This window comes from Equus caballus, chromosome 17, assembly GCF_041296265.1.
Source record: "Equus caballus isolate H_3958 breed thoroughbred chromosome 17, TB-T2T, whole genome shotgun sequence".
NCBI lineage: Eukaryota > Metazoa > Chordata > Mammalia > Perissodactyla > Equidae > Equus > Equus caballus.
Window position 1 is genome coordinate 85,134,333 of NC_091700.1, and position 24,019 is coordinate 85,158,351.

At 48.5% G+C, this 24,019-nt stretch overlaps 1 protein-coding gene across 2 annotated transcripts; it reads right to left on the bottom strand.

The window, feature by feature from the left end:
• Positions 1-584: 584 nt before the first annotated feature.
• Positions 585-14,021, bottom strand: SOX21 (SRY-box transcription factor 21). Of its 2 annotated transcripts, none has more exons than XM_070240393.1 (2): positions 13,138-14,021; positions 585-1,764 (listed from the first exon to the last, which is right to left on the bottom strand). In XM_070240393.1, exon 1 carries the CDS (start codon positions 14,019-14,021, stop codon positions 13,191-13,193), a length of 831 nt encoding a protein of 276 aa, XP_070096494.1. In that variant the 3' UTR covers positions 585-1,764; positions 13,138-13,190. The 2 variants fall into 2 exon arrangements, with proteins under 2 accessions (XP_070096494.1, XP_070096493.1); XM_070240392.1 differs by having other exon boundaries at positions 585-1,768.
• Between the last annotated feature and the right edge of the window lie 9,998 nt (positions 14,022-24,019).

Sequence of the window (24,019 nt, forward strand, 5' to 3'; positions counted from 1 at the left end):
GCCCAGTTAGTAATGTTTTCTTTTCAGATTGAGGATGTTTAACATAAACCCTATTGAGGTAGTCCACAGCACAGTTCATCAAATATTTCTGGCTCTCCACCTTCTGGGCACATGGTAGGACTGTACTCCTGTGCCCCCTTTGAGGTTTGGTGTGGCCAGGAGACTTACTTGGGCTAAAGAAATGTGAGATGTGATTTGTATAATTTTTGGTGAGAAACTTTAAGGGCCAGTGTATGGTTGTTATTGCTGTATTCTTTTGCGGAGGCAGTCAGAGAAACACAGGTCAAGATGGAATCTCTATCAGCCTGGCTGAGCACACTCCCCCTGCTAACCCATGTGGGAGTGAAAATAAACTTTTGTTGTGCTAAGCCACTGAGATTAAGGGTTTGTATGTTATTTCAGCTTATTCTTGCTCATACTGACTGATAAATCTATATTGCCAGTTATGAAGATATGTAATTGACATTATAATGTTTTCCTACTAAAAATGTTACAATAATATCAGACGACAATAGCAGCTTGTTGGAAGATTGGAGAATGTCTTAATCTGTTCCAGTTGCTATAACAAAATGCTATAGACTAAGTGACTTAGAAACAACAGGAATTTATTTCTCACAGTTCTGGAGGCTGAGAAGTCCAAGATCAAGTCCAGTTTCTGTGTCTGATGAGGGCCCACTTGCTGGTTCACAGACAACTGTCTTCTCACTGTGTCCTTCCACGGCAGCAGGAGCAACGGAGCTCTCTGGAGTCTCCTGGCACTAATCCCACTCATAAGAGCTACACCCTCATGACCTAATCCCTTCCCCGAGTCCCACCTCCAAACGCCATCACATTGGGCATTAGGATTTAACATACGGATGGGGACAGGACACAAACATTCAGTCTATAGCATAGAATATTGAACGAATTCCTTTCTTTCCTGATAAAGCTTGATAAGAGGTTGTAGAAAAGTGGAACCAGGAAGGGAGAATGGCAAAATGTGTCCAGTGTGGTAGCAGAAAATCAGGTGAGTGTGGTACCCTGGCACCCAAGTAGCTTCCAGGAGGAGTGACCAACTCTGTAAAATGCTATAGATCAAGGAAGATGAGAACTGATTGTTTGATTTAGGAAGTCACTGGTGACCTGGATCAGAGCAGGTTTTGGTGGAGGGTGTTGGGGGAGGGGGACAAACCCTAAATGGAGAGAGTCTAACAGAGAAGAGGAAACAGGGAAGTATAGACAGGGAATACAGACATTTTTGCTTTTTAATGAATTCACCATAAAGGGGAGCAGAGAAGTGGAATGGTAGCTAGAGGGGAAAATGGGGTCATGAGAGTTTTTTTTAAAGAGAATAGCATTTTTTTTTATATGCTGACAAGAATAATTCAGTAGGGAGGGAAAATTTTGACACTGCAGGAGAAAGGGGAGAGATTTTCTGGAGCCATATCCTTAAGTACATCACATGGCAGATTAGTTATCTCTTGCTGCATAACATATCATCCCAAAATCTAACGGCTTAAAACAGCAAACATTGATTATCTCATGATTTCTGTGGGTTAGGGATCCAGGAGCGCCTTGTTGAGGGCCTGTGGTTCAAGGTCTCTCCCGAGGCCACGACCAACATGTCAACCGCTGCTGCCATCATCTCAAGGCTCAACTGGGTGAAGATCCATTTCCACATCACTCACTCTACTGGTGGCAGGCCTCAGGTCCTTGCTGGCCTTTGGCCAGACATCAGTTCCTCACTGCATGGACCTCTCCATGGAGCAGCTCACAGAATGGCAGCTGGCTTCCCTCAGAGCAAGAGTTAAGAGAAAGAGAGGAGAGGCAGAAGTCATTGTTTTGTAACTTAATCAGGAAGTGACATCCCATCACCTTGCCATATTTTATTTGTTAGAAGTGATTCACCAGGTTCAGCTCAAACTCAAAGGAAGAGGTTTATACAAAGGGACGCATGCCAGGAGGTAAGGATCACTGGGGCCATCTTAGAGGCTGCCTACCAGAGAGGGGATGGAATCTAGTGCCCACATAGAGAGGCTGGCCCTAGCTGGGAGCAGAGATTGTTCATCTCTAGTCACAGGAGAGAAGGCAGTGTTTATGGCCACACAGAAGCTAACGGTAGGTAGCTGTGGGGTGAGGGGGCGAGGTGAAGGTATTTGCTCAGTAGCACTGAGTACCCTGGAGAATGGTGGAGAGAACAAGAGGAACCAGGGCTCATTTTCTTTTGTTCCTCTGTTGCATCCTTGGGCATAGCCAGAAGGATCGAAATCCAGCACAGCACAGCTCTCTACCCTCTCAAATCCTTAACAATGACGCGTTTAAAGCACTACACCAGTTTCCTAACACTTTTACTTACCTGGACTCAGAAAAATGTCAGAAGACCCAGGAGGAACTAGGAGCAGGAGAAGGAAACAAGGAGATGGGGAGGGAAGAAAAGGTGAGGCATCAGCTGAGGACTCTGTTCACCAGCTGGGTTTTCATGCATGGGGTTCCCTCACTGCTCACAAGTCCTATGAAGCCAGAAGCCTTCGCCATTGAACATTGGTGGTTCAGGGGAAAAGGCGTTTTAATGGTTTGTTTCATTAAAGCAGAAAAGTGAGACAAACTCTTTTTCCTTTACTGACAGCATCCCCAGACCCCTCTGCCAGCAGCCACCACAGAATGGCTTTCAACTTGGGTGGGGGGGGGGGGGTACACCAGAAACAGCAAATTATCAAGGAGCTTCTGTTTTGATTTTCAAGGATGTCAGGGGAAATCTTATGTTGCTAAGATGGTGGAAGGTTCCTTCCTTTGGTCTGTAGTGAGGGGCAGCGAGGCGAAAGAAAGAGTTTAGGCTCCGGGGCCGAGCACATATGGTGTGGATCTCAGCTCCACTACTTACCTTTGGAAAGTCCCTCCGGGTCTGTAAACAGGAAATACTTGTCTGAAGGTTAGACACATGGCTTCCAGGGGGCGCCATTCACACAGAATACAACGCGAACCACGCTTCCGGCCTTGCGCATCTGAGAGGCTCACCTGGCACAACACAGCAGCTCAGGAAAAGCCGTTGTCATTACGGGCTCATCCCCAGCCCCTCCGAATGACTTAGGGTTCTCTGCCTTGCTATTATATAGACAAAACTTCTCCCAGATGCGTTCTGTCCAGCTCTGCCCCTCTCCCTACCTTTTAGTCCAGAATCCCAAGTGCCTTCTCTTCGCCCACTCCTGACTGTCTTGTGAGAGTATTTTTCCATCAGGGAGCTCCTTAGCTAACGGAACCATCCGGAATTCTCCAAACCTCCTTCAAGACGTGCCCTGTGCTCCTAGAACCACCAGCCCCTGCTCTTCCTGCAGAGAAAAGAGCTTTCCGTTGCGGGCTACAGCTGCCTTGACGTCCTCTTCCCTGGCAAAGGTGGCCCAGGATGTAGGCTGCGCCAGGGGGTAAATAGATGCGTCACGCCCACGGCGGCGAGCAAATCATTATTTTCAGGGAACACTTTTCGCGAAAGCCTGCAGCCTTGCGATCTTTGTCGGAACTTGGGCTGGATCTTGTCTCCAAAGCTTTAGCAGGAAGGCAAACCTGGCTCTTTATCTCATGGACGGCATCCTCGTGACCTCGGCCAAGGGCTAGCGAGAAAAGCTCCAAGAAGCGGTCGCCATGCGCAGAGGCTCATCCTCCCCCACTGAAACCACCCGCGAGGCCCTTTGCGGTGCGAAGCGCTTCCCCGCGGCTCGCGGGGGCTCCACCCCGAGCGCGCACCACCGGGAGAGCCCCGACGCAGCCTTTACTCTGCCTACGCTCACGGTACCGGCGAGGGGACAGCCCTGGGTGCCACGTGGGGCGCTGGCGTCTCCCAGCTGCGGGAGTCTGAGACTTGAGCAAGGCCTTAAGGTCCCCCGAGGCCTGGATCCACGCTAGTCCCCGAGGGCCTGGGCCAGGGCCGCCAGCCTCGGTCTCCTCGCTCAGTCCCAGGGCTGCGCTCCGGCCGCCGGCGCCCAAGTCGTGCCCGGCCCAGGCCTGTCACCCAGTGTAGGCACGAGAAGAGATGGGCCCGGGGGCCGTGGGCGGGGGCGGGCGGTGAAGCCGCCGAGGCGTACGCGTACACTCAGCGTTGTCACTTCTCACAGCCTCCAAAGACCAAGGCGCCCCGGCTCCAGGCAGACAGAGGCCCAAGGGCGACTTTTCCGAGCGGGAGGTGGCGGGGGCTTTGGGAGCGTAGTGGGTGGGTGATTATTCCCCACGGCCGCCCATCCGCCCGCAGACATCAGAGAACACGCTCGTTGAGCGACCGCGAATCCACAGCTCGACGTTTTCTTTCCCAAAGTGGTCACGACCTCCATCTGGCGCATCCGAGGACACCTTCAGGGTCCCCTAGTTTTGCGCAGAGACTCGTGTTGGGTAAAGCTCGCCCAAAACTTGGGGAGTGAGGAGGGCACCTCCAGGTCCCCAAAGTCTGCATCCCACTAAAAGAAGTCGAGGCAGTTTTCTAGAAAGAAAGGAAACGGTGTCCACAGACGCGGGGAGTGGGTGCGCGTGGATCCGTGCCACCCGCCGTGCGCTCGGGCCCCCAGGAGGAGGGTGTGCACCGAGGTGTGGGGGCGCAGAGAGACTCCGCGCCGCCTCCGGCCAACCCCCGGTTCCCGCGGGTATGGGGAATTCCAGACCCGCCTGTTTCGGCTCCCCGCGCGCCAGGGAAGCGAAGGGTAGCGGGTGGGCGCTGCCGCCGCCGGCTCATGTTTATTCACGCGGCCTTAAACAGCCTGTTCGAATACGTATTAATCAGTCGCTCTGCTTACTCGAGTCTAGGTTTGCAGGAGAAAGCTGAGTCCCTAAAAAGGGAGAACAGCAACTTGGGCTCTAGAAGCCTTGGTCTGGGGCAAAGCAGTCGGCGCCTTGGTTCCGCAAGCAGCCCCAGTGGGGCAGTGGCTGCCAAGGGGCATTGAGTCGATTAGCCGAGGGCCTTATTTATGCCCCCAGGCTCTCGCCTCACCATTGGAGCTGGGAACAAGCTCCCGAATCGTCCTAAGGGTCTCTCAGGGGCAGATTTCCTAGGAAGGAAAAAGAGCTTTAGCTTCAGTCTCTCCCTTGCACCAGCTCCTCTTCTAAAGTCCTATCATATTAATTCCAGTCAAGTTTATTTTTCTTAAATAGGTCCCCATGAATATATGTTTCAGTCTGCACAAAATATGTTTTCCACGGTGGGTCTGCGAGGGTTAAATTAGCTGGCCCCAGTTGCAGAGACTCCTCGTTCTAAAGTGGCTCCTGCCCCAGATGGAGGGGTCGCCGAGGTTGGGAGGAGGACTTTCAGAACCCTCCCTCGCCTCCAGATCCCCCGGCTCCACGCGGAGCCTGCCAGAGCCCGCGTGGTTATCATCTCCCACTTCCTTCCCTCCCCAGCCCCGGCCAGGTTCTTCTCTCAGCTGGGGCTGGACGGCGGCGGTGTTGCAGAGGAGTCGGGGTTGGAGGGAGTCGGGAGGTCGCGGGTCCTCCACCTCCTCCTGCTGTTGGGCTTGTCTGACCTCTCATCAGCCCTCCGCAGCACCTGCCCCAGGTGTGGGACCTGAAGGCAGGAGGGAGTGTCAGTAGTGCTGCAATTCCATTTTTTCTCTAGTGCTGATTTTTTCTTTTATCCTCCCACCCTTCCTTCCGTTTCGCCCGGCACTTATTTTTCTTCTGCTTCCCCGAAGAGGTTCTCCGTCTCCTTTCCGGGGCTCTAGGAGCGTAGTCTTACTCCTTAGCACTGAGCAGGTCTATGCAGGCACGGTGAGGCCATATAGGCCACCATTCGGATGATCCAGTTTGAAACAAACGCCCTTACCAAAACTTCAGCTAAGTGGGAGAGAGCAGGGGAGACTGCGCGCAAACGTTTGTTAGACAGAATTCTCGTGGTTTGCGCGCGGTCCTAATCCCACACAATTTCCCCTGATTCCTGATGCCGCGCGTGTAGCTCTCCAGTCCGGTGGAATCTCGGCGACGACTCTCAAGCCCGGAGTTTACCACGTGGCGATAAATAAACCGGGTCCGCTCCCAACTCGGTGTGTGCGCGCGCGTGCACGAGCTTTTAGACAGGAAATACCCACAGGGCAAATGGGGAAAGAGCTAAAGGCTTCCCTGAATTCAGTGGCAGTACCTGCGGGGGACTCTGGGGAGGACAGACTGGGCTCCCTGCGGATGTCACGGTGGTGACATTCTAGGAAGCTTGCCTCGCTCTCGCCTCCCCCCACACCCCTGGGTTCCTGAGAGCCCTTTTAAAAGTATTCCCTCTTCTGCAAACAGACTTCTCTCCCCTCCTGACCTTATGAAAAGATGGCACCAGCAGTGGAGACAACTGATCTGAAAAGCCTGTCTCGGTCTCTGTTATCCTGGGCTGTGCCTCTCCTTTCGGGATTTCAAGCTTTCTGCGAGTAGCTAATTGCCTTGGGGTGATCCCGAAATAAAACTGTGCAGGCGGGGTGGGCAGCGAGGGGGGCGCTCAAGTGAAATTGACAATCCAGTAATATCATTCCGTGAAGAGAGTCTCAAGACGTCTTCGTAATTTCCCTTAAGAAATCTGGTTTTACTGGTCGATCTCAGTAGGATAATTCTTTGTCTGGAGGCTCGAAAATGAGTAATAGGCCGTGTGTCTCCAAGTCCTCGGCTAACAGATAATAAATACACTCAAGGAGAGCAACGAGGTGTTTACAATTAATATCTAAACTTCTGCTGTTTGTCAAGAAGTCCCTAAATAACCCCTCCCCCAATCAAGCGAGGAGCCCAAAGGAGGTAGAAATCAGGTGGAGACATCTTCAAAAGGAATTAAAAAGCCAAAGCTGACTTTATTTCCTCCAGTCAAGTGTGAATGATGGGGCGGCCGAGGCAAGGGTGACGGAGTCTACCTGACAAACCCTGCGGCGAGGGGCTGGGGTGAGAAGTGGGGGGAATGGAGGGGTGGGGTGTCACATTGCGCTCCTTGCCTTGCGAGTACCACTTCCCTGCTCTGCGCCGACGCAATCCAACAGGTAGCCTCCTCCCCACAAATGCCCATCACCCCAAATCGCTGTGCGTTTTATCTCCTCAAAGTGACTCCCAACGGGTTTATCCGGATAGAGCTCTTCGCAAGTTTTTCAGATTTGTCCATTTCTAGGAATTTGCATGTTTTAAGGGAAGCTGAACCGCGAAGGCTCAGGTTACACTTTAAAATCTGCGATGCTTCTGCGCGCCCCCCGCCACTTGGTAAGGCTCCATTGCTTCTTTTAAAAGAAGAAGAAGAAGGAAAGAACACTGTTTTGAGAGTTTGGGATTCTCCCCGCCCCCGCCTCCCCCCCCCCCCCCATGCACTTTTGTCACAACAATTCAGAAGCAGTTGTCATTGCTTCTCAAAAACCTAGTTTCCCGCCGGCCGTCTGGAGGGTCGCAGAGCCCCTGCTCAGAGTGCCCTCTGCGCCTCCGCGCGTTCGCAGGGACTTCACGGCTGGGCCATCTAGAATTTGCATTCATCATTTAAGTCAGGGGCCCCGCTGAAAGCGACTGGAAAGTTCGACGGCTGGGTGGCCCAGCAGCTGAGTAGGCCTGGCAGTCAATCATCAAAAATAAAACAATTGATACCGTTAGCTGCAAAGGCCCCTACGGACGCCTGCCTCCAGGGCAGTGCAGGGAACCCGAGGACCCCAGATCTCCGCGGGTTCGCGCCCTGCCTCCGGGGACAATTCAGCCAGGAGGGTCCCTGTCCCATGGGTTAGCCAAAGACGTACAGCCAGGAGGGGAAGGGGGGCAGGGACCAAGAGGAGAAACAACGGAAAGAGCCAACCTTTAAACGTAGTCTAATTCTTTAAGGAGGTGAGTACAACGTTTCTATGCAGACAGGTGAGGCTCCTCCGGGTAGATTAAGGGTGAGGACAGAGATGGAATGGGGGGGGGCAGTAGTTGCTCGTCGCTTGTTTGGTCTTCACATCTTTTCTAGCAGCCCAGGTAGGCTGGAGGCAAAACCCTGAGAAGGCGATGGCGACCTTCCCGCCTGGACCAGTTCTCTAGAAAAGGGAGGAGGGGCGGTGAAAGGCAAAACTCGGCCTTGGTATTGCCCCTCCCCAACACCCATAGGAGGCCCGGGTTCCCCATTAAATTTACATTTATTCACTCATTCCACAACTATTCATTCAGCACCTAGCATGTACCAGACACTGTATTAGGCTCTCAAAAACGCAGTATAAATGGAAACCGAGAGCCTAAGGATTGGCTCCCTGGACTGTTTTAAGATCAGCAGGCATCTTGGAATCGCCAGACTTGCCGCTCCACAGATTCCAGCGCTGGGCAGTCGGACACAAGGAAACATAACTTCAGCATAACTTTTACTTCTCCTTTCCTTTTTTCTTTTTTGGAGTAGCAAAGGACCATTAATTAGAAGAATAATTACTGCTACCCTATATTATCCCAACCTGTTCAATTTCTATCTGGTGCAGACAATGCTAATAATGGCAATTATTGCTTCTATAAACATCCTGAGGCAACACACTTCTCCCGCAGTGTGTGTGTGTGTTTAAAGAATATATATAAAAAGTTCCCCCGCTCATTTGCATAGCTTCATCTTTACCTTTTCCCATTCAGCCCTTGCAAAAAGCATATCTATTCAAAGCCCTTGCAAAAAGCATATCTATTCAAAGGGCATTTAGTCCATTTCTTTCTTGGCCGGTAAACCTATTCATCAATTGTTCTGCCTTGTAGATCGCATTCTAATGCTAATCTAGCGTGTTAAATATCTTTTTGTTCCCCTTTCACCGTTTTGTCATTCAGTTTATCCAGTTTTGGTCACCCATTTTATTTATTTATGCGCCTGCTCCTATTCAGGGGCTCATGTATTTTTTATTATGTTGTTTCACTGTCACGCAGTGTCAACTTAGTCTATTCAATGGGGGCTACTTGAAGGCCGGAGGGACAAAGCGTGTACACATTGCACCGCTATTCATTCCGGCCAGCTGGATCGGCTGAAAAAAAAACCTTGTGAAAAGAAACGCCTCACAATGGACACAGAAGAAGTGCACAATGCTAACAGTTTTCCAAATACCACTGATTGGTTTCTTCACAATGAGGAGAAAGCCGCCGCTTTTTCTTAGCTCCACTTCAACAAACAACACTCTCACAAAACCTCCCAACCCTGCGTTTTGTTCCCGGACAAAACCTCCTCGACTGTCTAAACGCTCCCACTGAAGGACAAAAAAAAGAAAGAAAGAAAGAAAGAAAGAAAAAGAAAGAAAGAAAAGAAAGGATAAAAAAAAAAAAAAAGCTCTTTTCACTATTTCCCCTCCTTTTTTTTTCCCTGCAAGAGAGAAAAAAGAAATGGAGGGGGGAGGGATTGTCAGTGAATTAATAATATCAGTCTTTTAAAAGAAGAGGGCTGACCTTTGAGATGCACTGGGCTGAGGGAGAAAGAACGGGGGAGAGATTAATAAAGTTTGGACGGCGCTCTCCGCCTCCGCTGCGCTGCGGGCGCAGGAGAGACGCGGCCACTTCGGGCGGGCGAGTTGCGGGAACTTCGCTCGCCCCGAGGCGGCGGCGGCGGCGGGGAGCGCCCGCGCCGAGTCGCGCTCTGATTGGCTGGCGCTCCGGTCCCTATCTGTTCCGCGAAGACGGTGGAATCTTCTGTCCATCTTCTGCGCCCCTCGCCGAGGCAGTCCCGAGCCTGGGGGTGAGAGGGAGATCCACGCTTTCTTGTTCTAGTTTCGGGGGCGGTGTGGGGGTGGGGGGAAGTTGTCAAATGAAGTGACAATAGCAGCCAGCTCCACTGCTCCCCGGGAGCCACCCCGAGCCCGGCAGGGTCCCCCAGCTCCGTCCTTACGGCTCAAACAGAACCATTCCACCTGTTTGCGCAAAGCCAGAAGGCAACACACGCCTGGCCCCTCAGATGTGAAGCTTGTTTGAAGCCCTTAGGCAACTGTGACCCCCTAAGAAATGTGGCTTTTTTAAACCTTAAAAAGAAACGAAAACGGAAGAACAAGAAGGAAGGGAAAGAAGGAAGGAAGGAGAAAAGGAAGGGAAGAAAGAGAGAGAGTGATGGGTAGACAGAGAGAGAGAGAGATCTCGAGCCAGCAACAGCTCTTTGCCTCGTCCTAGCGCTATATTTGTGGGTCCCTCTTAGGCACACATCCGGCCCTTTCTCCACGTCCTCTTGCCCCAGAGTCGCTCCCCCTTAATTCTGCACAGTCTAACTTGGCAGGAGGCTTGCTCCAGGCGTAAAACCCGCCAACTTGTTAGCAAGCCCGCTGGAGTCAGAGTGGTGATAAACGAGTCACCCCTGTGGCCCTGTGGACTTACTCAAACAGCCGCACAATCTGCTGGCGATGTGACCCTGCGTGCTCACCCCTGGCATCCTCCCCCCTCTCCTTCCCCATCTTTCTAGTCTTCTTCTCATTCATCAACACTCCGGAGCATTGCTCCCAGAAAAGGCTCATCTTTGGGAAAAAGGGAGGGGCGGGCAGTCTTCAGGCCGGTGGGGCCGAGCTGGAAGCCTCAGGGAGGTAACTAAGATTTAGGGCTGGGGTGATTTCCAGCGAGCCGCAGGAAGTTCCGTGTTGAGAAGTGATGGGCTGCTACAAAAGGGAAAGACGAAGCCTTGAAAGGATTTAATTAACCGTGTCAGGGATAATTACCCCTGGACAGTCCAAATTAGTTTTGCATAATCGCTCAGAACCATATGAATTAACTTATAATATTGCAAAGAGCTCGGGGAATAACAGGATAGGGATCGTTTTAATTAGTGAATCGGGGTCAAAACCAGCAGAGCCTATTTCTCACATTTCTAAAACTTTTCATGGTTTTTAAAATATTATTCCGTTGGGGGAAAACAATGACTTTAAAGAGTTAGGTCGCTTATAAAGACGTGCAGCTCCAGAAACGGTCTGTCAAAGGGTAAACTAGTTTAGGACTAGTTGAGTCTTGTATCTTGAGAATTGGTATCTCAGTTGGGGGGGAATAAAGATCACCCTACAGTTAATTTTTTTTTTCTCTGCTATTCTTCCTGGTGCCCTATAATTTCTTTTCTAAAATTAAAATCCTTTGTGATTTCAAAGCTTTCTCCAGTGGAAACTTGTCCAGCCCTGGAAATTCAACCCTCTCTATTAGAATTTGTTATACTTCTGTTTTAATGCCATTAGCATGACAGAATAAAGCCCGAAAGAGGCCAAAAGTTGTACATTGTCGTTAGCAGTGGTTATCCTTCCAAACAAAGTCTTAAGGTGTAAACAAGGAATATGCCAAAGATACGCAAACAAATTACACCGATTTAAGCGGTGGGGCTGTCCTACTAACAAGATAAAGTGGTCAGGCAACTTTCCCCTCTTAGAATGTTACTGGAAACTACTGAAATGCTTTGAACAGTCTGGATGTTTTCAATGGACTCTGTTCTACTGGTTCATGAATGCCTTTTTTTTTTCCAAGATAATACAACTACTTGGGTTTTTTTTTTTTTATCTTCTTTCCTATTCACGATTAAAAATGTGATAAATCAGGTTTTTGGCTCTGAATAACAATGGCTTGATTTAGATTTCCTAGTAAATCTACTCAAAAGCGAACAAAGGCTGCCTTTGGGGGATACCTTACGCTTCACCTGGACCAGGCACGTAGGGCGATTCAGATAGAAATCTCGTTAGGAACTCAACAAGCAATAGAGGATTTTCTCTTTTCCCTGGTTCAGGCTTTATTTAAACTCTTTGTTCAAAAAAAATGAACAGAGTGATAGTCGGATTCTAATTTACAGATATAGTTTAGACGTCTAATATTAAATTAGATCACACAAGAAAACCATTTACACATAAAGGTTAAAACCAATACTTAAACTTTTAAAAACTTTATATTACATAAAGCCAAAAGGAAACTAAATACATGTTAGCCAACTTCATTCACAAACATTAGTCAAAATATATACATTTAAAAAGAAACAAAAAAGCTATAATTGAGGAGGGTTCTTTTCTCTAAAATGTGTTTTATCATAACTTGCAAATGAATTGCAAGTGATCTAAAAAATAAGCTAATTGGGGAGGGAACTCCAAAACACATTTAAACAGTTAAAGTTGGTGGAGAAATACTAGCTGAAAATGAGAGACATCTGTCGAAACAATTCTGGGTTTCTTTTTTTCAGTTTTGCTAAATAATAAATATATAATTACCACTCAGACAAAAAAGTCTGATTTAATCTTAGATAAAACTGCGATTCTGAAATAGTCCCGCAATTTTTAAAAGTTAACTTTGACATTTGCTCAAAATGCTTTAGAGTCTAAAACCGACTCAAATTTAGGGCAACGCAAATAACACATTTTCAAAGACTCAAAGTTTTCACGGACATATACACATTTACATCTTAAGGTGAACTGAGCCATAAGCGGAAAATAGGAGCCGTGTCTTTTTCCTTCCTGTAAACCGTGTAAGAAATCCAAGCAAGCGGACTCAGGGAGACTTCTAGTAGTTTTGTTTTGTTTTTTTAAGGGAAAAAATCCAATTGACAGCTTTTCATCTCACACATATTTCTTGTTTGCCTTCCTTGCTCTTGAGAAAGAGCCCTTGTTCTGATTTGCATATGGCGTGATAAACAAAAGAAACCGGGATCATCTCACATACAAAAGGCCAGATTCGAGCCGGTCACTGGTCAAGAACGGATCCGGTCTGGGGTTTCTGCTTGAGAGGACTGCGATTTGCAAAGTTCAAACAGTAAAACACGGAGCAAGGCTGCTCAGAGCCGTCCCGCTCCGAGAAACTAATGACACTGCTCAGCTTTTCCCTTGTGCCAGCCATTGCAGACCTAACATTTGAACAGCGTGCATGCAACGCAGACCAGGAGAGGGGGGCGGGGAAAAGGAAGATAATGAGGAAAAAAACCAAAACCGACAATAAACTTCCAACAAACAAAACTGGAAAGCCCAACATGTCAAAAAGTTACTCCTCCGTCTCTGTGGGCCAAAACGCAACAGGTTCCGAAGTGCAAAGCAAACACCAACTGCTGCCGGATACAACCGCCCTCTTTAAAGTTGGCTGCCGAAGTGCAGGTCTGAAATGATCCCGTGAATCCACACGCACACTCGCCCGCGCACTCGCGCGCTCGGCCACTCGCGCCCCGACTGGCATCTCTGCCTCTGCCTGGCACCTATACATCTTATGTACATACAAACCGGGGCCCCTGCCGCGGGAAGGCGCAAGGGGAGGCCATAGAGCTCGTACCTATACATATGTACACGTGTGCACACCGGTCCTCGCAAGGCGGCCCCGCGGGGTCATAGCGCGGCGGCGTAGGCCGCGGGGTAGGGGTCCAGCTGAGGCTTGCCCATGCCCGGCAGCAGGATGTAGGCGAGCGGCGGCTGCAGCCCGGGGCTGGGCCACGCGCTGCAGTTGCACGGGATCATGTAGCCCGGGTTGCCCGGGCTGGGGTGCGAGTGCGTGTGCCCCCCGGCGGCCGCGGCCGCCGCTGCAGCCGCTGCCGCCGCGCCGTGGAAGGCGCCCGCGCCGGCGGTCGGGTAGCCCAGCGACGAGGCGTACGGGAGGCCGGACGACGACGACGAGATCTCTGCCATCTTAGAGCCCAGGTCGAGCAGCGAGTAGGGGCTGCCGGCTGCGGCGGCTGCAGCGGCTGCGGCGGCGGCGGCGGCCGACTGCGGGAAGAAGACGCGCGCGGCGGCGGCGGCGGCGGCTGCGGCCGCCTTCTCGGGGTTGGCGAGCAGAGACTCGGGCACCAGGCCGCCGCCGGCGCCCGCGTGCAGCCCGGTGCCCGCCTTGAGCGCCGGGTGCTCGGCGTCGGCCACGCCGCCCAGGCCGTAGGGCACCGGGAAGGCGAACTTGTCCTTCTTGAGCAGCGTCTTGGGCTTGCGCCGCGGCCGGTACTTGTAGTCGGGGTGCTCCTTCATGTGCATGGCGCGCAGGCGCTTCGCCTCGTCGATGAACGGCCGCTTCTCCGACTCGGTGAGCAGCTTCCACTCGGCGCCCAGGCGCTTGCTGATCTCCGAGTTGTGCATTTTGGGGTTCTCCTGGGCCATCTTGCGCCGCTGAGCCCGCGACCACACCATGAAGGCATTCATGGGCCGCTTGACGTGGTCGACCGGCTTGGACATGCTCTCGCTGTGCCGCGGCTGCAGCCCGCCGCCACCGCCCGGGCCGTCGCCCTCGGCCCGGAGGAAATCAATGTTGGCTATCCGCGGGGACCCGTTCGGCCCGCCTGCGCTCGCCGCACCCCACTTTGCGCCCCGGCGTCGCTCCCGCCCGGGAGGAGGGGGCTGGGGGACCAGGCCAGGGCCGCGCCGCGCTCCCGGCCGCCCTGGTCTCTCCGGCCAAGCGCTCGGGAAAATCCTCTCCCCGGCCCTATAACTTCTCGGCGGTGCCCCCACCCCACGGTGACAGTTTGCCCTTCGCTTTCTTTTTGTCCTTCCGCTCCAGTTGCGGTTGTTGGCGAACTCCCGGCAGGTAGCCGCTGCCCGGCAAAGCTCTCCCCCTCCTCGGTCTTTTTCTCTCTTAAATGCACAGCGGCCCGGAAAGTTGCGTCGCGGAGGCTCCACCAAGTTGAGCCGAGGACCCCGCCGCCGCGTGCTGCCAAGTGCCAAAGGGGGCTCTCGGCGGCTGGAGTGTTTGGGTTCTCCTCGGTGACTTTCTCATTTGACAGTAGCAGATGGGGGTGAGGGGAGGAGCGGAGGTGGCCCCCGAGGAGGAAGAGGAGGGGGAGGTGGAGGAGGGTCCGGGAGCACTGCGGGAACGCAGAGCAGGGCACTGGATATAAATACAAATATAGCAGCACCAGCCGATCTTCCTGGCTAGGGGCAGGGCGCACTGATAGGAGCCCCCCGCCAGCCCCGCAATCGGCTGGGTTTTTCGGGGGGAAGCCGTCCGCGCCACCAGCACCTGCCTCGCGGGTCTTCCTCTCCGGCTGCCAGGCAGGGAAGGAGGTGGAAGGAGGCTGGAGCAGCCAGGCGTTGCCAGGCCTCAGAGGAAGTCCTCCCGGCTCGCCGAGGCGCCGCGTCTCGCCGTCCCCGGGGCCATGCTGGCTCCTCTCGCTCCGAGCACCTCCAGGCGCGCCGGCCGACTGGGCTCCCGGCGCACGCCGGGCGTGTAGAGTGGCGCTGCCCCGGCGCCGGGCGGCGAGCTTGGCCCGGCCGCGTCCCCTCTCGCTGCGCTCGGCCGCCGCCCGGCACTTGCAACTAACTTCGCGCAAGTTTCCTGCGCCGGCGCCGCCGCGCCCTGTAGTCGCGCTCTCCTCGCGGCGTGTGGCCGCCTGTGCGCCGCGCCCGGGCTCCTCTCTCGGCGGCTCTCCGGACAGAGCCGAGCAGGCGCGGAGGCGGAGGTGCTGGAGGAGGGGATTTAAGGAAAACGCGCCATCACCTCAGTTTGCAGGTCCGCTCTGGGGCTGTTCCCGCCTTCCCCACTCCCGCAGCGTCTGGGCCCCTTCCTGGCCCAGGCCGCCGCTCCAGAGGCGACAGGAGCCCTGTGCACGGGCTCAGGTAAATGTTGCTACCTGTGTGTGCACGCGGCCGGAGCCAGTGCTGGGTGTGCATGTCCAGCCGCGGCTGAGTGTGTGTATATCTGGGGACTTGAAGAGGAGGTGGAGCCGAGGACTCCAGGAGGGAGGAGGGACCAGCAGAGCCTCCTCCCGCTCCCACACCCCCAGGACCTCGAATTAAACAGGATCCCCTCCACCTCCTCCCCCCCCCCCCACACTCCTCCTCCCACCTCTTTTCACTTGAGAGCAGGTTTAGGCGAGTGGAGAGCTGGGAGCGCGCCGTGCAGTCTGCGCACTGTTTGGCGTTGGCAACCCTTGGTGTGATCCCTGCTACCCTGGCCGGCCGAGCAGCGCTGGTCGCCGCTCTGGGATCCTCCACCCTGAGGAAGGAGGCACGCACCAGGAGGAGAGCCTCGGGAACATCGGAGGAAAAGGGGACGCGCCCTAGAAAATGTTGGAGACTTTTCTCAGCAAGAAAGTGTTCCTTTTCCTTGGAGGTCCAGATGTTACTTGCAGCAGATGCTTCCTGCATTTTCTTGCACTGGTGATGCACCCAGTCAGAGGTAGTGGAGTGAAAAATAACAGAAGGGACTGAGCGTGCTCTTGGCAACCGTTTCGAAAAGGAGCTAGCCCAGCCTGAGAGTAGGCATCCTTGACTGACTGACTATTCAGCTCTTTAAAAATTCTTGGTGTTTTTGTCTTGTTTTGTTTCTATTTCTGGTCGTCAGAGCCATCTATAAGCTGATCTCTTTAAGGTACAGTTAACTTACAGTATCTCACTTAAATGCGCAGATAGGGTGAAGGTGTTCAAAATCAATAAGAAGTGTAAAACGTTTCTCTGAAAGAAAATACCCGTCGCTCTATACTGAAATATTTTTATCTGTTAAGCAGTTTTCTTTAGTAAGAGCAGTCTTCTCCTTAGAATTGACATGATGCAAAAATCAAGCAGCATAATTTTGTTTGCATATTTTTCTCCCTGGTTGGTGTGCTGCAGCACTTTTATATCGTGATCAGTCGGTGGGGTTCGATTCACAAGTTGGCCTGCCCTTCTGGGAGACCTGCCTGCCTTCTTTCTCGGGCAGTTTGGATTTGACTGAGCCATGTGTTGTGTGCAAGTAGGAAGTTCTGTAAGTGGTCAACTTTTTAAGGCTTCCCTGTGATCTATGTTCTACTCATACACAGACACACAGGCCCAAAGCTTTGATTGTAATTATGAACTTAGAACTGGTTTAGGCCATCAGATTTATTTAAAGGTTAGGCTCATTTTATTGCTCTTTTTAATAAAGGAATAGTGATTATTGCTTTAATTTTAGTTGCTGTGAGGATATATAGAAATGTGAATCAGCAGTGAAATGTGTGGCAGTCTGTATGTTTCTTAAAATGTCATATTTACAAATGTTTACTTTGTATCAGTTAGGCTCTTGGATTGCTGAAGCAATTGGACTGATTTCTCTAGAACCATATTCTTTTACAGGCTCTATAAGACTGTCATTCACAGACTCTGGGTGGAGCAACCTTAAAACACTAGCGGGTATAATTACATAGACTAGAATATTAAGTATACTGTTTTGTGATGATAAACTACAAAATTATCATCCTTGAGCTTTTAACCTACTACTTGTATAATAGGTTTGAGACAAAAATATTATACACTGTCATACAAAGAACATATGTAATAGGGATGCAAGATATGAAAAACTGTTATTCACTGAACATTGGGAATAAAGTTCAGTCTAATCATGAAAATTATCTTGACATATACAAAACGATATGGATTGAGGAAAGATATTTTATATTTATGAGTTAAATTATAATATATTCTTTTCAAATTTAAGTTTAAAAATCTATTGCACTAAATTATTAACATGGAAAGAAATGTTTGTATTTGTGATTGAAATGTATGCTTATATATGCAATATCTTACAAAAAATAAAATACATAAGCTTCCTTGGATATAGTTTTGTGAATTGTGCAATATTGCCTGCTTAGTGATATTCAATGAACCAAATTTGAAAGTTCTAAAGTCCAAGAATGTTGAACTGTGGAAAACAAACGTGCTTTCCACACCTAAAAAGAATACGGCTGTTTGTATGCTTGTCTGTCTATTCACCAAATAAAATTTCACACATTTCAAAATAGGACAGATGTGGTTTCCCATTTCGGTTTTTAAGGGATCAATATTCCTGGCCTACACCCTTCCCAACCAAGGCGAGGCCCTCATAGGAAGCTGTGCAGGAAAAGAAGACAGCATGCCACTGTTATTAACCAGCTTCACACCTCTCGCCTGAATCGAGTTGAGCTTTTCACAAAGTAAAGTTTTTGTGCCATTCTCTTCCTTATATACCAAAATGTAAATTCAATTTTAATTTCCACAGATCTTAAATTTGAATTGATAGAATGTTATATTTTTGTTCTTGTACACTTTTGACCTAAAGATGAAAAATACCAAGATATGGGAAAGACAATAGCCCGTGCGAGTGAATAGTGAAGGAAAAATAAACTGAACGAGATAATTATAAGTTCGATGGACTTTCTATTGTGAACTCCTGATTGTGAGCACCAGAGACCAGTGTACCATGATCAGTAGAGTCTGTGTGGGCTCTGTCTGTGCCTGGTGGCCACAGTAACACCCCTGATCACAAATATATCTAATCAGAAACTGAGGGACAGGCACTCTCTCAGAAAAAGTTTGGGGGTCTCTGTAAATTCAGTTTCTTCTTTTTCCCCTTAAGTCCTCCCTGGTAAATGGTCTTTTTTCCATTCTAAAACTTTCACTAGGAGGCAGCAATGAGGTTGCTGGGGAATAAAAAAATATCTTGGCAACACCAGACTGACTGGCTTTCTTCCTCTTTCTCTCTCTCTTTCTCTTCCATAAAAGAGAGGAAAATGTTTGAGTCCCAGTGGAAGACAAGAGATCAGAGTGAACTAAATCATTTTCCTCCATCCTTTCTGTCTCCTCTCCCTCACTGGATTTTCACCAAGATGGCTCACAGTCATATTTTTCTAGAACCCTGGAGGTAGTAAGCCACGGCAAAGAAAGCAAAGCAATGGGATACTGAGAGGTGACCAGATGGAAGTGACTGGGCAGTAAAGGTGAGGCCTTCCAAGCGCAGAGGTCAAGTCATGAACCTAGAACACCGAGAGCAGGCAAACAGAGTTAGAGAGCTTTGGGTTCTGGTCTTCAGCAAGTGCAATGAAAGAATTCATAAGCTTTCATTGCCGTGTAGAAAAGTAATACAGCCTGTTGGTCCTGTTAAAGAGGAAATGAGCAAACTGCGACAAAACCCAATGTTAGGCTTTTGTCCCAGTTCTCTAGCCTTGCCCCTCTAGATCCCTAGTTGTACTGTCAGAGTCACTCCCATCAGCCCCCAAAAGGGGAAAAATCCCAAACACAGAGCTCACATAAAGCTGGAGAGACAAGAAGAGGAGTTGAGTCAGTCATGGCAGGGGTGAACGGCTTCAGGAGTGGCCCTTTCTGGTTCTGCTAAACTGCCATCTTTTTGAGATTTCTGTCCCTTTGTGCTCACTGCTCCTGCCATCCATGGACACTGGGACACTGGATAAATGATAAGCAGCCCTTTCCTCATTCCTCCTTAGCAGTCCTCATGCAGGCTGGCATTTTCAAAAGGAGCTTTACCTAGACGACACAGCAAGAAAAACAAAATAAAGAACAGCTCCCTCTCACCCCCTTCTTCACTGCCCCCCACCCCCAAAAAGCACCTAAGGGTAAAGAGACAATACAAATAATCTAAAATAGACAATTTTACGAAGTCCTGATTTCAGATCCCAAGAATCCCATAAAAGCAATGGAGAGATTTATTTCTCTAAGGAGAAGTGCTTTTTCAAGTAGGAGAAAGCTAGCTGTGAACAAACCGGAAACGAAGGAGGAGAGTTGGACAGTTGGCGTATCATTTGGTCTGTGTGATGAAAAATCCTTCCGATCCACAGCGTTCGGATAAGGAGACTGGGTCCTGGTGTGGTAGGGTTACTTGTAAATTTCATCACCATGCATGCGCTGGTTGATTTTGAGAAGAAACCTGAGAGAGGGCGTACCCCTGGAGTATTCCAGCAGGGTGGTGAATAAGCGAGGCTTATGGCTTTACAAAGTCCCTCTGTCTGGCTGTCCTCCCTTCCAGCTTCCAGATCGTCCTGCCCAGCGTGTTACCTGCTCTCAGATTCAGTTTCCTATCTCAGGATAGGTCTGCTGGAGAGCTCATTTGCTGAGCAGTTTGGTTATTTTATAGCTATCACGTGTTGAGTTCTTAAGATACCATACCTTTTACATAAATTATCTTGTTTAATTTTTAGGAATACTCTGTGGAGTCAGAGTTACCTCAATTTGCAGTTGAGTAACTGAGCCTTAAAGCAGATGAATAAGTAACTTGCCCAAAGTCACAACCAAAAGTGGATGAACTGGGATTTGAAGGAAGCTGATGATCTTCATCACTACCACTCTGAGTTCCCCTAGAGGGCTCAGCCCCTTCCTGGCTCAGATTCTCAATTCCACCTACTTCCTCAAGGCTTCTATGACTCACTCGGTGCCCCACTCCCTCTCTGAGGGAGTGCCCAATGGCAATCACTCCAAGAAGGCGTTCCAAACCCACAACAACAGCACCCCGATCACCAGAGGCAGTCTCTCAAAGTCGGGTCCTGGCTGCTCGGCAGCGAGGCTGCCCCTGGCTCTGGTGGTTGTCAGCGCAAATTTGGTCTCAGCTGCGATCCTCTAACCCTCACTCCATGGGCCTCCCGCTGCAAATACTGAACAATTGCTGGCCCTGCATGAAACTGGTCTCTACTCTTTCTGTGATAGCTCAGGGCAGCTAAAAGAGAATCTTGCAACAATGATATCTTATGCTCCCTGCAACCCTAGCTTCCATCCTACCCTCTCTCCTTGCCTCTTTCCTTCCCTCCCTCATCCCTCTCTTTCGTAAACTCCAATACCCAAAATTGGTTTAATCACAATTCCTGATTCATGATACACCCTCATAATTGCTCCATCAATGGTCCATTTATTTACTTGTTTAATAATATAACAAGTACCTATGAATCTACCACCCAAAGTAAAATCTGCCAGTAAACCTATAGCAAAACAAGTGATCTCCCTAGTAATCTATATGGTTACCTCCCTTAACCCAATGCAATTATTTTCATTCCCTTGATTTTTTAATTTAGATATATAGCTCTTCTCACTTACATATATCCTTTAAAAGTACGTTTTTATTTTAATTTTTTTAACTTATAAACGTTTTTAGAAGTTAAAACTTTTGTATATAATCTTTATTGACGAACTTTTTTCATCCAGTTATATTGTTTGGATTCCATATGACTGACTGTCACTGTGTTTATTCGTCATAGCTGCTATCTAATGTTCATGGGTGTAAATGTACCACAGTGCATTTGCTGATACTCTCCTGTTGATGAGCATAGAGGTTGTTTCCAGTTTTTAACCATGTGTACTGACTACTATAGGTATTCTTGTTCATGTCGACTGTTGTACACCTGCTAGAGATTTTACAGGCAAAAGCTGTGAAAATGGGAAACTTGCCTAGTGCTGTACCGTTTTCCCACTGTGTCCCCTTGTGTTTCTGTTCACTTCCGGTTTTTCTCCAGGCATTCAGAGAGTTGTTTTTTATATTTTGTCCCAAGTTTATGGTTGTTATCTGTGGGAGGGTTGGTCTTATGGAGCTGCTCTTCTATTTCCAGAATCCATCTGAAATTGATTTTTGTGTCTAGTATGAGGTTTGATCTCTTTGCATATGGTTCCTCCATTTTCTAGAACCATTCATTGAAAAGATTGTTTTTTATACTGCTCACTAGCACTGCCTTCACTATAGCGTGAGTTGGTTTCTGAGCTCTCTATTTTGCTTCATATTTTTCAGTTTTTCTATTTTTGCACTAATATTGCACCATTCTAATTCTGGCAGACCAAGTCCTCTCAGCTTCTTATTCAAAAGTATCTTGGCTACTGTTGGCCTTTGTATTTCCATATAAATTTTAGAACAAATTGTCAGATTCCAAATAGTCTTTAAAAACCCAAATATTTTTATTTTTTGAATTGACGTATAAGTAACATATAATATTATATTAGCTTCAAGTGTACAACATAATGATTTGATATTTATATACATTGTGAAATGATCACCACAATAAGTCTAGTTAACATTTATCACTGTGCCTAGTTACAAAAATTTTTTTTGTAACGAGAACTTCTAAGATTTACTAAAACCCAAATATTTTTAATTAAGATTTTATTTTTTTCCTTTTTCTCCCCAAAGCCCCCCCAGTACATGGTTGTATATTCTTCGTTGTGGGTCCTTCTAGTTGTGGCATGTGGGACGCTGCCTCAGCGTGGTTTGATGAGCAGTGCCATGTCCGTGCCCAGGATTCGAACCAACGAAACACTGGGCCGCCTGCAGAGGAGCAGGCAAACTTAAACACTTGGCCACGGGGCCAGCCCCAAAACCCAAATATTTTTAAAAAGTCTTTTAATTAAGATTGCTGTGAATCTCTAAGTTGATTTAGGGAAAATTGACATCTCTACAATTTTAACACTTCTAATCTGTGAACCTAGTATCCTTCCATTAATTTTGTTGTTCTTTAATTTCTCTGAGTAATATCTTATAGTTTTCTGGTAGAATTCTACTCATCTATTATTCTTAGGTTTTTAAAACCATTTTTGATACTATTATAAACAGCATATTCTTAAGATGATATCTTTTTTAAAGATGGTATCTTTTAAATAATTTTATTTTCTGGTTGTTACTGGTACATAGACATATAATTGATTTTTGTATATTGACTTTGTAAGTATCATTTTTGTAAAACCATTTTTAATTCAAATAATTTATTTGTAGGTTTTTGTGAGTTTTCTACAACAAAATCATATCATTTGTGAATACTGAGAATTTTCTTTCTTCCTTTCCAATTCTATACATTTTATTTCATTTTCTTGCCTTAGTGCACTGTCTAGACTCTTAAGTCCATTGTTGAACAGAAGTCATGATAGTGGGCATTCTTGTCTCTTTCCTGACCAATGTATGGCATAGTGGGGGGAGGGTCATTCCACTCTTTTAAGAGCTTGGGGCTTTTAATGATCTAGTCCAGCCCTGGTCCCACTGCCACCCAATCACACACATCTACATGTTTTTCTGGGATTCTGCTTGGTTATACTTTTCTTAGTTTGGACAGTTGGCCAACCAAGCCATCTAGTCTTTATCCCTAGAACAAGAACCCCACCTGACTGGGTCCATGAACCCTACATACTGGAGGAAGAAGTCCATTGGTATAAATTGCTCCATCTTCCATTCCTTTATCAGCCTATCAGCCTAGCAGAGGTTTTGCCAAATATATTTGCTAACCACTTGCCTGGATATTATGTTAGACTATTTGCCCCACCCTGTTTTTATGCCACTGTGTTATTTGCATCTTGCAGTAGGACCCATAGCCTCTGTGCCTGCACCATCAGGGGCTAGGTGGTGGGGCCAGTTTTCCCTAGTTTCTTCCGCCACCAATAGGGAGGGTGACTGCTAGGTTCAGCCTCAGTGCTCAGTGTGTGGAGGACAGGCCAAGCCCCCCAGTCACTCCACGTAGTCCATGCCTAAATGAGGGTTTATTTTTACCCAGAAGCACAATGCTCCCTTTCTCTAGAGGCAGGGTAAAATAACCCATGAACAAGCGAACGCCATAATTTCTCCTAATTTTTGTGATTTGAATGTAATAAGAGGGGACAAGGCAGGAATCCAGAAGCATTAAAGACTGGTGCTTAGTCTGATAGCAATCTGCACCTAATCATTCCAGCTGCCTGAAAAGTTGACTCATGACCTTAGTGGACTTATCACACCCCTGGTATTTGAGAGCACATTGTATTTTAAGGCTTTGTTTGCACACTAAAGTGTTTCTATACACTAACTTCCTAGTTGACGTGTCCTTTTGTCCATTATCAGCCTCCCATTTCACATTCCAGTCAGTTGTCAGGAGTGGCCAGACTCTATGAGCATAGACAAGCCTGCAGCGTCGCTTTTCAATGCCCTTTTAAAATGATCTCTGACGTTATGCATGTACATTGTCTAGTGGCAAGTACATCTAATGCCATCAAAGCCCTGTATTTGATAAATTTTGTCATTGTTTATTTACTTGAGGCAAAAGAGGGCTTTCGTTGTATCACAGGGCTTGCTTTTTAATAAATATCTGCCTGTACTACTAGGACACATAGGAGTGAGTTAAGAGGCTGGAAACAACCTGACAAGAAAATATTATCTGATAGATTCATTAATAATAATTTGGAGTTGTTTCTTCTATAAACATACCTTCAAGAGGCTGAGTTGTGCACTCCTGGCTTTGTGCAGCTCCAAACGCTGGACCAACTATTATTCTAGTGCCAGTACCTCTTGGTTGCAACCGTTAACTCATTATGTGTTTCCTTACTTAACTTTAAACATCCTAAGGGCAGAGACCTTATCTTATTGATCTTTATACCTCTGCAGCTAGCAAGTCCCCTGGCATCCGATAGGCGCTCAATAAGTTGTTGGTGAATGAATGCATCAGCCACATGCTCTAAGACTGTGTGTGCACAGCCAAGGAGAAAGGAGAGGTTGAGGATTTAGCTGCATGATTCAGGTACAG